At 50.1% G+C, this 14,914-nt stretch overlaps 1 protein-coding gene across 2 annotated transcripts in view; it reads left to right on the forward strand.

The window, feature by feature from the left end:
- The first annotated feature begins 6 nt into the window (after window positions 1-6).
- Window positions 7-14,914, forward strand: part of GRIK3 (glutamate receptor, ionotropic, kainate 3) — a 233,117-nt gene continuing 218,209 nt past the window's right edge. For both annotated transcript variants that reach the window (XM_011955294.1, XM_011955296.1), the window contains exon 1: window positions 7-89. In XM_011955294.1, coding sequence (XP_011810684.1) covers window positions 68-89 — 22 coding nt within the window. In that variant the 5' untranslated portion in view covers window positions 7-67. The remainder of the gene's footprint in view (window positions 90-14,914) is intronic.

Raw genomic sequence — 14,914 nt, forward strand, 5'->3', positions numbered from 1 at the left:
GAGTCTGGTTTGGGAATACTGGGCCGGGCTCCTCGTGTGCGCCTTCTGGATCCAGGACTCGCGCGGGATGCCCCACGTCATCCGGATCGGTAAGGGCTCCCTGGAGCCGGGGGTCAACGTGCGCCCGGGCGGGGGCGGGAATGGGGGGGCCTCCGAACGCGTTCTTGAGAGATTTTCCTAACCTCTCTCCGGGCTGCGGAGCCGGAGACCACCAGAAGCTCGTCCCTGTGAAGACAAAGTTCCAGAGTCGGGGTCGCGGGCCTTACTTATTGGGGAGGAGGCCGCCGGGCCGCAGCGGCGAGGGGCCCTTGGCGCGCTCCTGGGAGGTCAGACCTGGCAGAGTGTGGCGAAGGTTTCCAGTGCAATCCCGAGTCGCGGGCGCATTTCGCGGCGACTGCCAGCATGAACCGCAGCCTACCGAGTTCTGCGATCTGGCTTCTCCGCAGAGTGGGGACCCTGGGGAAGGCGCCAACTTCTCTCCTCTGCTCACCTCACTCCCCGCAGGCCCCTCGTCCCCACCTCGGGCATAGCTCGAGTGGCTGGGGCGAGGTCGCAGGGCACAGATTCGCATGACGAGGACAGCCGGTCTTCTCTCCCGGTGGTCGCCCTTGGCCTCAGTGGCACCGGTTCAGCCCCGTGCAAATGGGGCGGGGGTAGGGGGAGAAGGCCCCTGCTGCCCGTTGCAGCTGGTCCCTGGGGCCAAGGCCTTTCTCCGCCCGGGGCAGCGCAGGTAGAGGGAAGGGACCACGGAGGCCAGCCAGCGCGGCCCGGGCGGGCGGCCCAGGGACGCCAGCAGTTTTTAAAGTTAGCCCAAATTCCTCCGCAGCTGGCGGCGGCTGGAGGGGCTGCGCGCGGCTTTCCGAGGCTCCGGCTTTTCCGCGTCTCTTCTCGCCCAAGACTCTTACTCCGGGCTTTAACTTTGTTGTGGACGCCCAAGGCACCCTGCGGGCCTGAGCGCTGCGCGTGTCCCGGGCCGGCGACCGGCAAGGCTGGGCCTGGCTGGGCTACGACGGAGCCTGCATCACCAAGGGCCCTGCGCCCGCCGCCAGGCCGGAGACCTGGGCCGCCTGGGTTCACTCGGCGCCAGCACCAGCGCCTGGCACGAGGTGAGCCAGACTCCGCCAAGCCAGGGCCACCCTCCTCCTCTGCAGCTCTTCTCCAGGGCGGACCTTGGGCCATCAGCGGCGTGAAAGAGGTGCTGGAACCGGTGTCGGGCTTCGTTTCCGTACTTCAGATTTTCCTAGGAGGCGGTCAGAAACCCAGCGGGTGGGTCTTCTCCTGGGCGGCCGCCCGGGGACCGGGCCCTCTTGAACTCCTGTCTGGATGGGGCAGAGCACAGTCCTCGGCTCTGCCCACGCTGAGATCTTTCGGTCCATGCCCAGGACCCTGGCAGGCAAACACCGGCAGGCACCGGAGGCAGATGAGGCCAGGCACGGGAGGGGACTCTGGGGACAGCCTTTATGGTCAGACTTAACCCTTTGCAGCCCAGGCTGCTCCTGACAACCGAAATGTCTTCTATCTCTGTGCCTTTGCCTGCCCCGAGCCCAACTTGGCACCATTCCAGGGGCAGGAAGCCCCCACCCACCCCCGGCCAGTAAGGGACCAGCGCTTCCTTTATTCTCTGTCTCCTCCCCTCTGCTTTTTTGGGGGCCTGCGTGGTAGAGTGTCCTTGGGGAAAAAGGTGGGGAGACTGAGAAGATGCTATCTGCCCATCGCAGGGATTGCAGCTCCCTCTTCCTTGGTCCTTCCTCCACAGGGGTGGGGTGAGTGTGCTCCCTGCCCAGCCTCAGGAAGGGAAGTCTTTGGAGGCCCAGAAAGACAGGCTACGGTGAGGGCAGCCTCAGAGGGATAAGCTGGGAAGGCGCAGGATGATGTATCCTTACTGTGAAATTGAATGGGTTAGGGAGTTCCTCCCAGCCCTTAGGAAGAGCATCCCCAAGCCTACCCGCCCTTTCTTGGGTTCAGCGTGTAATAATGCAATTAACGGATGGCAGAGCCCTCCTCTCTTCTAATCTTCTTCGTATTAAGCCCCAGGATTAATTAGCGTGTCAGCCCAGGCCATTTATATCCAAGAACCCTGCCCCATTTGATTCTCAGCCCATGGACTGGAGTGTTGTGCCTGCGCCAAACGTGACCGCCAGAGCTGTGCCAGTTTGGGCGGAGGATGGGAGGACTCTGAGGCTTCTGGGCTTCTCTGGAGCCTCCTAGGGAGCTGAGCTTCTGTCCTTCTGAGCCCCTGTTCGAACCCCAGCTGGAGCCAGGGAGCTACGGTGGACATGGACAGAAAGAGCGAGAGCGAGAGAGAGAGAATGAGAATATCATGCTAAAACCCAAACACACCGCCTTGGCTGGGCCGGGTGCCATCTCCCTTTTCTCATCTCTGCCATCCCTGGGATCTCAGGGCTCTGGCTGGGGCTATAAGAATTGAGGCCCTCTGGAGTGTGCTAGGTGCTTCTGGTTCTCAAGACTGGCGCCTCAGCCGGCTGAGCTTGGAGCTGAATCCTTCTCCAGCAGCCAGGCGTTGCCGAGTATCAGCCCGGAGAGGGCTTTCCTGCAGGTGTGAGAGGGGCTGTCTGGGCTGGGGAGCATCGTACCCGCCCCCTCTCTTTGTGCCTCTTTTGGGGGCTGAAATTTCCTCTTAGACAAGGAGATGGATAGCTCAGCAGTGTGACAGAGTGTTCAAACAATCCATCTTGAATAGATGAATTGCATTGCTCCGTCTTTTTGTAATTGTGTCTATCAGAAGGAGAGGTCAAGGCATTGATTGCTTGGATGGTTTGCAAGTAACAAAAGAGAGTGAGGGAGCGAGCAAGGGAGAGAGAATAATTGGATTGTAGTCTGCGGGAAAAAATGATCATTGATTATTTTATGTGAATATGTGGAAGATGTATTCTGGGTATGATTATCAAATGTTCATTGAAGGTTTTCAAGGCATATTGTTTGGCATTTTATTATTATTATTATCGTTATTATTGTTTGGATGAATCCCAGTCTTAACTCATGGAAGGCAGTTTAATGCATAGATTCTCTCAGCCAAACAGGCTTGAGTGACCTCCTGCAGGGACCTGAATTTCCAGGTGGCCTGACCCCAAAGCTGTAGTGGAGGGGCTGCTGGACTTGGAGCCAGGAGGTCTGGTTTTCTGCTGCATCTGCCACCAGTTTTTTGGGCCATTTTCATCAAATCACACCTCTCTCTGGAACCCCAGGCCTCAGTTTCTCCATCTGTAAACTATTTGGTTGGCCTTAATAGTTGGTATGTTCTGTGGTTTCAAAGTTCCCTTTAAGTGCAGCCTGGTGGGCACTGTTATGCTACTGTAGGTTTCATGGTTAGGTCTGCCCTCATGTTACGGGCATATGTAGGATTGAGGGCCAGCCTGGAATTTGAAAAGGGAACTAGACAGTGGTGGCAGCAGCTGGGGAAGCCTGGCCAGCTCTTCTGTGTGTTGAGGAGCTGAAGTGGTTGGTGGCAATCTCCAGCCAGCCAGTGGGGAGGTTTGAAGCCAAATGACTGCAGAGACATAAAGCAGGTGTGTGGGGGGTGGGGGAGGGAAGGGTTGGCCCAGCTCTGGACTCTGAGCATCTACAGATAGAGCAGAACTGAGCTGCAAGGTCCTGAGTTTTGTGAATGTACCGGGGACCAGCAAGCAACAGCGCCGATCCCTGGGGAGAGACGCCCCCTCCCTCAGAGTTCCCAAACCGGCCCCATCTGTAACTCTTCTGATCGGTTCACCCAAATTATCCTAAACATTCATCTCTTGAGTTTGGGAGCCGCTGTGTGTAAAACAATGAGAAATTTCTTGCAGTGACTAGTGATGCGCTGAAATATCGCCGCCTTGTAGGAACAGACAGCCGCTGAATGAAGATCAATAGGGCTTTCCCCCTTGGAAGTAAATAGCTTCAGACAAGACCTGGGAGTGGCCCGCGGGGCCTTAGAGATCACTAACTTGAGGAATTTCTACCTCCACTTTTCAGCCCAGCTGCTGCTGTCAGCCCCAGCTTTCCTGCTTCTCAACTGGAGTTTAATTTTTTTTCCTGATGCCTGCCTCGCATTGCGCTAAACAGTCTTTTGATGTCAGGATGACCTAGGGTCTTTAGAGATGGCTTATGCAAGGTGAGCCAGGCACCCTGGCCTCACTAGGCTCTTTCAAGGTCACCTGCATCCTCCTGTAGCCGGCAGGATGGCTGACCTCAGAAGTCCAGCTCACGTGTTGTTTTGAAAGGGCTTTGTGGGGTGGCTCTTTATCCCCAACCCCTCCAGGAATGCAAGCTGCCTAGCTGCTTTTAGGATCCTTTGTAGGGCCTGTGAGCCTTCCTGAATCCCCACGCTCCCACAGGTACTCTGTCCCTGCTCCAGGAAACAGTCCCCTCCATGGGGGAGGAAGCACAGATGCCCCCATGGGCTGTGGAACTACCCCTCCTCTTGAGAGAAGTATAAGGCCATATGCAGCACAGACTACAGGCCTGCTTGGTGAAAGGGTTTCTTTTAGCAGGAGACCTGTTTGATCTCAGTGACTGGGACTGTGTTTCTGGTCTGCTGAGGTGGCGCCTCCTCTACCTGCCACAGCAGCTTCCCCTGTCTCTTCCTCCCGCAGCTGCAGCCTGGCTTCCCTTGCTTGCTCAGAACCTTCCAGAGGGAACTGAGAAAGCGGATGCTTCACTCCACTGGGCAGCGCACAGAGGAACTGGGGGGGCTCCGCACTCCCCGCCTGGCAACAGAGAGGACCGATGTTGCAGGAGCAGGGCCCTTGTTGAGGCTAGCACCCAGCAGGCACTCGCTTGTCCTCCAGAGGCCGGTTGTGGTAGGGCTGCAGCTCTGGGAAGACAGATGCACCAAAGGCCTGCCTGGTATGGAAATAGAGCTGATGCAGATGGGGCTGGCGTCCTGGCCCTGGGCTTGATTCCTGGAGTTGCTCTTCTCCCAGGTGCTGATTCTTCAGCAGCAGCACCAGAGGGCAGTGTGCCTGTGCTGAGACGGCCACCGCAGTATCTTCTGTCTGGGTCCCCACCTGGGTCTGGAGCAAAATCAGAATAATGAAACAACAATGACAACAACAATACGATGGCCCCAATTTATTGTGCAATTATTAGCCACTAAGCACTGTGCCAAATGCTTTTCAAACAATGACTCATAGTGTGAGTAAATAGTAAGTGCTCAATAAATGGAGCCACAGGGTTTTTCTCTTCATATTGGGTAGCCTTCACCACCTACAGCCATTATCCCATTTTATGGGTGAGGGAACTAAGCTTGGTGAAGTCACTTGCCCAAGATCACACAGCCAGTGAGTGGTAGAAGTTGGATAAGAAGTATGGTCTGCCTGCCTCTGGATCCTGTGCTTTTAGCTGGCTGTGCCGTCTGGAGGTGGCAAGAAACGATTTTTAAAGGGGCTGAATGCAGTGCCCCTACCCCCACTCCCTGTTCTGTTTGCTGAGTGAGGTCTCACTGGCTGGGCTGTGTTGGTCCTGCTCTGAGAGGATGGCCATCTGGACTCTACCATGCTGAATTCCACCAGTACTAGTTTTCAGTGTCAGACTGGCCTTGCTGATGAGCTGTGTGGCAGATTTGCCGCCTCCAGGGCACAGGTGTGGATGGCCTTTCCCAGCCTTCCCACCAACACACATCCTTCCACTTACTACATCCCACATTGTCCTGGCTTCTGGAATCTGCTCAAGGCTTTAATCTAAGCCCTAAATAAAGGACGGATTCACCCTTGGGTGAGGCCAGTTCACCTACAGGGATCCCACTGTTCTGGGGTCTGTAGTCTACATGTCCCCATTGGAACGACCAGGCTGTCCTCAAAGACATTGTCAAAGCCTTAAGGAAGCCCAAGGGCCTCGTGTCTGTGTCTCCTTCACCCCCATCCTCCTCACCCAGTGACCTGGAAAGAGAAGGTGATTGGAGAATTAGCTGTCTTTGTTATTCCTTCCTTCCCTCACTTTCCTTTTCCTTCCTCAGTCCTGTGCCTTCTTGCCAACATCCCTTCAAGGCTAATAGGTTTTATGGTCGTTTTATTTTTAAGCAAGAGTCACATCCTGACTTTCTAAATACGGCCTGCTGCCGCTGGGTCCTGGAATATGTGTTGCTGTGTCACAGACACCGTGGTTTAGGTGTGGGGACCTGGATGCGAGAGCCTTCCTAATCCACCATTCCATCTACAAGAGCAAAGGCAAAGGCGAACCCAGACTTACCCTTCTCTGTCTGTGGTGTTCCTTCTCCCAGGGGGACAGGGGAGCCTGGGATAATGGTGGCTGCCAGGCACTGAGCTGTTCTGGAAGTAGGGGGAAGATGCACTGCCCAAAGTCACTACAAAGGTGACAGATTTGGGACAGGCATGGTCAGAAGGGTTATGTTACTTTCTAGGGCCTCCATTTCCCCATCTGTAAAATGGGGATGATACTGTCCATTGGGTTAAGTAGGTGTGCTGTCTTTTCAAAAAAGCTTACATGCTGTCCACAGTTGAGCATTTCTTTTTGCCCTTGGAGGAGTCTGTGCACAGGGCTGGGAGTAGGGTGATGCTAGGGAGGCCTCCAGGGAGCCAACTCTAAGGAGGCCCTCAAATGAGGACCCCTTTGCTTGCATGACTGACCATGAGAGTGGGCGCCTCCTTAAATCCTGGCCCTGGCCCAGCATCTGAATTTGCTTCTGGAGTATGCTTTTCTTCCCACTTCTCTTTGTGCTCCAGAAACAAATCGTAACTGAGCATGATTTGGAGAGATGAGACCAAATTGAGGGCCAGGAGACTGGGTTTGAGGACAACAGGTTGTTCAGATTTTCTTTTGTCTCTCATAGCCATGTTTCATAGCAGCCATGCCCCCAGAGCCCTCTGCCCTTCCTTTCTTTGTTTTATTTCCTTTGGAAATCACCTCCAGGGTCCACACTGCCTCTCCTTCTTCACAGCTCAGCTGCCCAGGTCCTTCACCTTGCTTCCTTTGACCTTTACACCTTGTCTACTAATAGTATTGACCTTGGCCATGGTTATCTGGGGGCGAGTTGGTGTCTAGGCTTTCTCTAATGCATGTGTGTCGTGCCTTCCTGACTAGACAAGGAGCTTCTCAAGGGTGTCTCAGGCCATCTCTCCCCCATCACTTCCAAGAAGCAGAATGATTTTTTTGGAGTCAATAATATATTTCATTGATTCTAAGATGGGATTTTTTTTTCACATTTTCATATCTCTGACATCAACTCGTGTCTCACATGTCATGTCTAAGTTTACTTGCAGAATTTTTTCTTTCTTGGCACTCTAAGAAAGAATGGCATGTCTTGGGTCTGATGAAATGTGGTGGATCTATTTTTGAACGTGAGTCTAATGTGTACTTGCTGTGTGACCTTGGGGAAGTCACCGCACCTCTGAGCTTCCATTTCCTCATCTATAAAATAGAAGTATTAACGTTAGGTTGAACCATGTGCAGCTGTTGTTGACCTACAAAAATCTTGTGGTTGACCCTTACAGTACTGCCTGCATAGGGTTGTTGTGAGGATTAAAGGAGATAAGGTATGTAAAGCTCTTTGCATAGTGCCTGAAGCTTAATAAATTTTAGGAGGAAAAAAGAGGGTTCCCCAAGGGTGGGGCCACATGTCCACTGACTCTGAGCTCTGAGGCTGTCTGCATCTCGTGTGCCCTTGGCTTTGTGCTAGCCCCTAGTGCCCCATACTCCTTGCAGCCTCATACATGGCATCTGCCCATTGCTCACATACCCATGGGCTCTGCACTGGAGTTGGTGGGCCTAGCAGTCTGTACCAGTTACCCACTGTGCTAGAGAGCAGGAGAGGTACCCTTCCTTGGATGCTCCTAATGTCAGCTCCCAGACACTGCCTGGCCCATTATTTTGCAGCATTTTGATTAAAATGCATTTCGCCTATGTTCAGAGCTGGGAAGACCCTGATTATGGGATGTTCTTAAGGGGCTGGTCCAGAGAGTCTTGATCAGCCCTTCTCAGATGGGGAGTACCATCTCGCCTCCTGGGCAGGCCACTGGAGACTAGACAGGGTCTGAGGCTGGAGGCCCTAGGGGATAGACACTTTGGCTCTCCTAGGAGACACCAGGTAATGAGGACAGAGGCAAAAGGCAGGGAGGAGAGAGTCCCCATGGTGATCGTACAGATAGGAGATAATGAGATGGAGTGAGGTCCAGGGGGAGTGGTGGCTACAACTCCAAATCCTTTGGTGCCATGCTGAATGGTAGTTAAGGATAGCAGAGAGGGGAAAAGCAGCAAGAAGGAGCTAAGATTCTGGTTTGTGTTAAGAGGGTTCCAATCCATAGGAGACGATTAAGTCTTGAGCTATTAAAGGGACTGATGCAGACAGGCTGCTGATGGAAGGGGGTTTATAGTTCTCAGAACAACTGCAGGGATGAGCTCTTTAAATATGGGAATGAGGGAGACTTCTGCAAAGCCTTTCTGCATCTGCTTTGCAGAACTGAAATATGCTATTCCAAAAAGCTGCCCAATTGGGCGGAAAAGCAGGAGCAGGGAGCCAAGGACTTTCCAGGGCTCCAGGCATCACATTTCCTGTCTATGGTGAAGAATCAAATAATCTAGGCTGAAAAGAACCCCAGGGGTCATTCTAGGCCTCTAGTTCTCAAATGTTAGCATGTGCCAGAATCACCCAAAGCACTCATTAAGATGCAGATTGCTGGGCCCCATCCACAGACCTTCTGATTCCGTGAGTCTGGGGTGAGGCCTGAGTGCTTGCCTTTTAAACAGATTCCCAGATCGTGATGATGCTGCTCATCTGGGAGCCACACTTTGAGAACTGCTGTTCCAGGTCAGTGGAGGACCCCACTACATACAGGTGGACGGCCAGTCTCCGATTGAATGCCGCCTGCAATGGGAGCTCACCAATTTTAGGCCCCACCCATTCCTTACTGCAGATGTTTTGCCCATGCTAATCTTTGTTGCAAATTTTCCTCTAAAAAGCTAACATGTGTCTCCCTGTAGTTCCAGGATGGCAATGTAACTGGGATCTGAGTGTAGGTTTGAAATTCCTCTGTCTGAGTTTCAACTCTTGATCCCTTCCCTCCTGGCTGTGTGACTTTGGGTAAGTCACTTACTTTCTCTAAGTCTAGATTTCCTTATCTGTAAAATCAGGATAATAGCAGATTTCACCTCATAGGATTATTGTGAGAATTAACATGCCTGGCACAAACGAATCTCTCAGTACATTTATCTCTCAGTCTAATCTTGAGGATAAGCTCATAGATTCTAGGATCTAACAGCCTGACTTTGAAGGCTGCCTCCCTGACTTCCCACCTGTCTAATCTTGAGCAAACTTTTTTTTTTTTTTCTTGAGATGGAGTCTTGCTCTGTTGCCCAGGCTGGAGTGCAGTGGCATGATCTCGGCTCACTGCAACCTCCACTGCCCAGATTCCAGGTTCAAGCAATTCTCCTGCCCCAGCCTCCTGAGTAGCTGGCACTACAGAGACCCGCTACCGCGACCAGCTAATTTTTCTGTTTTTAGTAGAGATGGGGTTTCACCATATTGGCCAGCCTGGTCTCTAACTCCTGACCTTGTGATCTCCCCTCTTCAGCCTCCCAAGAGCAAAGTATTTAATATCTCAAAATAATAATGATAATAATAGTTGTACTTGCCTCACAGCGTTTTTGTAAGGACTGAATGAGTTAATGCATGTGAAGTGCTTAGAACACAGCCATGGTAAGCACTCAGTAAATGTTGTCTATTACTCCTGCTATTATGATCTCCCTGCCCACTGACTCTGGCTTGAGTTTGTTCCCTGTCCTACACTAGAGCTCTGCAGAAACACAAAGGCATTTATTTCTTCAGACTAAAGAGGCTTAATTCCTCCAGCATGGTGTCAAGAGCTGACCACAGTGCTACTTATTTATTGAAACCAGTAAGACCGTCACCTCCTCAGGTCTCAGCTTTGGTGTCTGGTTGTACAACACCAGACTGTTTCAGGCTTTTTAGCAGCCATTGCAGTCTGTTGATTCATCCTAAGCTGGTGGCCTCATGAGATCATGAGGTCTTTTCCACAAGTATTGCCGCTGATCTGTAACTTTTCTCATCCTCCCTTTAGCAGTTGATCTTTTGAGCCTAAAGGCAGAACCTATCATTTATCCCCAAGTAAGTTCCATCATTGAACCTTCGGGCAGTTATTCTTACTCATTGTTTCTGGACCACCAGGGCCTATTACCATGTCTCCATGCTTGGAAAGCAGGTATGGATTACACCCTCTTCTTCTAACTCCTGCCTCCCTCCTGGGGTCTGTGGTAGAGAGGTTAAGTGGTTATTAGCCTATAGTATGGTTGGGGTTGGGAATCACTTTTCTGCATAGTGAAGCTTTTGGGGATTCCCATTCTGATGTCTCGCATGCTTCATGCCATCTGAGCCTGGGATAAACATATCCTCCTTCCCTTCAGCCAGGTCTGCCATAAACACATTAAGCAGGAAATGAGCAATGTCAGAGTCTGATGGCTTTATTCAAATGGTCTTGGATCCATTATCCTACACTTTAATGAGCTTCAGAATTCCACTGGCTTCCTTATGCCCTCAGGCCCTTTATGATCTGCCATGGTTGGCATTTCTAGACTTGTGGACTGTCCCTCCTTGCTTCACCCTCTTTGATCCACTGCATTGAACATCTAAGTCCCCAGAAGGCACTGTGCTTTCCCCCACACTCTGGGCCTCTGCACTGTCTTTCTTTTTTCTTTTCTTTTTCTTTTTTGTTTTTTTGAGACAGAGTCTCACTCTGTTGCTTAGGTTAGAGTGCAGTGGTGTGATCTCAGCTCACCACAACCTCTGCCTCCCAGTTCAAGCGATTCTCCTGCCTCAGCCTCCCAAGTAGCTGGGACTACAGGTGCATGCCACCACACCGGGATAATTTTTGTATTTTTAGGAGAGATGGGGTTTCACTATGTTGGCCAGGCTGGTCTCAAACTCCTGACCTCATGACCTCATGATCCGCCTGCCTTGGCCTCCCAAATGCACTGCGCCTGGCCTGAACTCCATTTCTTTCTTTCTTTCTTTCTTTCTTTCTTTCTTTCTTTCTTTCTTTCTTTCTTTCTTTCTTTCTTTCTTTCTTTCTTTCTTTCTTCCTTTCTTCCTTCCTTTCTTTCTTTCTTTCTTTCTTTCTTTCTTTCTTTCTTTCTTTCTTTCTTCCTTCCTTCCTTTCTTTCTTTCTTTCTTTCTTTCTTTCTTTCTTTCTTTCTTTCTTTCTTTCTTTCTTTCTTTCTTCACTGCAAGCTCCGCCTCCCGGGTTTACACCATTCTCCTGCCTCAGCCTCCCGAGTAGCTGGGACTACAGGCGCCTGCCACCTCGCCCGGCTAGTTTTTTGTATTTTTTTAGTAGAGACGGGGTTTCACCGTGTTAGCCAGGATGATCTCGATCTCCTGACCTCATGATCCGCCCGTCTCGGCCTCCCAAAGTGCTGGGATTACAGGCTTGAGCCACCGCACCCGGCCTGCACTCCATTTCTTTCTGGCCAACTTTTACTCATACTAAGGTTTCAGTGAACATGTCTTTTCCTCCAGGAAGCATTTCTCAACCTCCATCCCCTTCTGAGTCCCACAGCACCCTCTACTTTTCCTGTCGTAGCACTTGCTGTATTGTAATTCTTAGTTATTTTAGAGATAAGTGCTGTACCGGCATGGGCCATAGCCAGGTTGTTCACCACTTAAGTATCCAGTGCTTCTAGCACAGTGTGGGACTCTTAGTAGATAATTAATAAATATTTGTGGAATAAATGAATGCAATGGTGAATATGGTCATTTGAATATAAGTCCCCCTAACTGCCATGGCATGCAGCTCAACACTTTTTCCATTTTGTCAATGAGGATTTTATGAAGGATGTTGTTAGTTTCTTCCACGAAGTCAAGGTTCTCATGCTGTCTGTGGTGGTCTTCTGACACACCAGTTCTGCAACTTTTTCTGTGCCAGGACCTTTTAGATTTAATCTACTGGGCAGAGCTAGAATATTTGGGGGGAGTGAGCCTTTCTTTTTCAAGCCTAGGATTGGACTTTACATTCATTGTCTTGTTCCTATCATGATGATTTTCTTGAGAGAGACAAGCTGTCTTCTTAAAGAAGAGACTAGAGGAGAGACCACAGTCCTCCTGCCTTTTCTGACCTCACCCCTCTCTCCTTCCCACTTGCCACTCAGCATCTTGGCTGCTCTTTCTGGGAGCTGAACCAAGGAAGAGAACCTCTGCTGTGCTGTTGTTAATAGGCTGAGCACTCAGGACAGCTGTCAGGCAGAACTGTAGCTGGGCCATTGCTCTGCTGCCCATCATAGGTCAGGTCTCTCCTTTTTCTGTCTTTACCACATCACTGGCTCCTGCAAGGATATGTAGACAACTGGTCTACATGATAGCTTGGTGTAAAGTAGAGGTGTTGACAGTTAACCTGGAGATTCAGGCTGTATAGACAGTCAACTGAGGCCCTTTAGCCCTGGGAATATATGCATCATCCACATCAGGTTCTGGGGAAAGTGAATGTGTGCATGTGTGTTTGTGTCCTTCTAAGAGATGACCATATGGAAGTTTGCTTCTCTAGCACAGACTTCTGAAATTGGGGCTCACCATCTTTCCTTATTCGAAGCCTGATGAGTGAGTAGTGACTTTCCTTTGTATCAGTGGGGAAACTGAGAACTTAAAGGATAGTCCCAGTTCCTGACTGACTGGGCCAATCTGTCTACTCTACCAATGTGGCTGAGAGTAAGGATGGGAGGGATTTTGCAGTGGAGCCCTGAGCTTCCCCTCCTGAACACAACGGAACTGAGCTCTCCCCTGAGGCCAGCCTGCCCCCTTTTCTTGCTTCCCTCCCTGGGGAAACATGACACATCATCAGCAGAAAGAGCCTGTTGCCTACATGACCATTTTTCCTGCCCAGTTTAATAGAGGTGACAGCCGTCTATTTTACTTGTCTCGTAACACTGAATCAGTAAATAAAATATGGGTGAACTCTCAGGTTTAGCTGAATTATGGCTGGTCCATGGGGACTGTGGGCTGGAGGAGAGTTGAGCAGAGAAACTGAATCCTTGTCTTCTTGCAAGAGAAGCAGAGCCTTGCATCTTCCTTCTGGATCCAGGAAATCGTTCAGCGCTTGAGGAAGCCAGGCCAGCAAGGTAATCTTGTTTGGTGGTCTCTGAGTCAGTGGAAGAACCAGAACACAAATGGAGGAACCCCAAATGCTAGGGCTGCAGGAGCACTACCTGTCCCCTTTTTTTTTTTCTATCACAGATTGGGATACTGAAGACAGAAAAGAGAAAATGATTTGTGCCATGTCCCTTGATGAGCCATGGGAAAAAACAGACAAACATATGGGTCTTCTGACCCTCATCCTGTTAAGAAAACCTGATCTACCCTCCTGTTACACACACACACACACACAAACACACACCACACACTTGCGAATTTGAAGTTTTACATTTGCAGTCTTAAGAGAGTAAAAAGAGCCTAGACTTTTCCAATGTGGAAAAGCAAACCTGTGAAACACTTTTCCGCACTGCGAGAGAAATACAAATTGGATTCGTATGTGTTTATAAAAAGTCAAAAATAACAGATGCACCGTGTGGTGCAGCAAGAACCAGAGAGGTTGATGGTCTCCCCAACCTCTGTGTTCAGCACCACGGAGAGCAGCCAGGCCTGGGGGTAGCGGGTGCTGGCTCTTCTAGTATGGGCGGTGTGGTTATTGTAAGATCTTGCTAAACAGGCATTATTTTTTTCAAACGCTATTCCTTTAGAACTCTGGTAGGCTAGTTATTAGTTATCTGGTAGGCTCTGTTATTTGTGGTTGTTCAAATAGAATAACGCAAGGTAAAAGAAAATCAAGGTAATAGATGGAATTTTCTCCTTTTTTTTTTCCTTCCACATAAATTGTTCTTAAACCTTTGGTGCTTTGTACGGCTTGTCTGCTAGGGAGCAGCAGCAGATGACAAAACGAGTGAGCATTCCATTGTCAAATATCACACCTGATACCAAGCATCTTGGCTCGGCTTGTCAGCCTCATCTTTCACATCGCATTTTGTAAGTAGGATTGCTAAATGTGATTTCTTAAAAGTATTTTGTGTGTTATTATTTCCTGAGTTGTGGAGACCTGCATACCTATAATAGAGCCATATTTCCTGCTAGTAAATAAAATCATTCCTCATTCAGGTGATGGGAATTAAATGTGTCACAGCTTGGTGGCATTCCCCAAACAACCCCAGCGGTTCCAGGTGCTCTACCACCTGGATGTGTCTGGGAAGGCTTATGGTAGGGCTGGGCATTGACAAAGCCTCTCCCAGACAGAAAAGTCGTGCCAGGAGTGACCTCAGTGTTTCTCAGAGAAATGGTACGCTTTTATCCATCACTGGGGTATGGAGAGTTGGCTGGGAACACCTAGACTAGAGTTCACAGGACCGGAGAATGTCAAGAGTGTTCAAATGATAGTCAGAGGAATTGTTTCACTCGCCTCTGAGGAATTTGCCTCTGAACAAGAAGTGAGGTTTAGGCAAATGGACCCCAAGGATTTAAGAGGTAAGACGGCATCTTGGATGTCACACAGCAGATAGAAAAATCCAGGATATTCAGGGAGGAAGTGAGCTATGGTAGCTACAAAGTGAGGGCTACTTTAGGGGCTCTGGCTGAAGATATCACAGTATGAAGGGATTTGGGGCTTTTTGATGCTCCTGCTTGGATTCGCAGAATCAGAAAAATCTGCTTTGAAAATTGTGGTTATTTTTATGCTGTTTGTAATTTTGTGTTTATTTCCTGTCTTTTTCACATGGGTTCTGGGCTGACTCATTGATTCACCAAACATTTATGGAGCACCCCCTCTGTGTACTGCAGAGTACATAGGGTCAGGGGATTTGTGGGGGCTCCGGGATGCGGGGGCAATGAAACAGCACTCCTAGGCTTGGTGGTATTTGAATGTCCTCGTGGTAGGTCCAATTAGGTGACCTTTAGTAATAGCTGTGGTTC

The sequence above is a fragment of the Colobus angolensis genome, unplaced genomic scaffold (assembly GCF_000951035.1).
Source record: "Colobus angolensis palliatus isolate OR3802 unplaced genomic scaffold, Cang.pa_1.0 Scaffold4, whole genome shotgun sequence".
Taxonomy (NCBI): Eukaryota; Metazoa; Chordata; class Mammalia; order Primates; family Cercopithecidae; genus Colobus; species Colobus angolensis.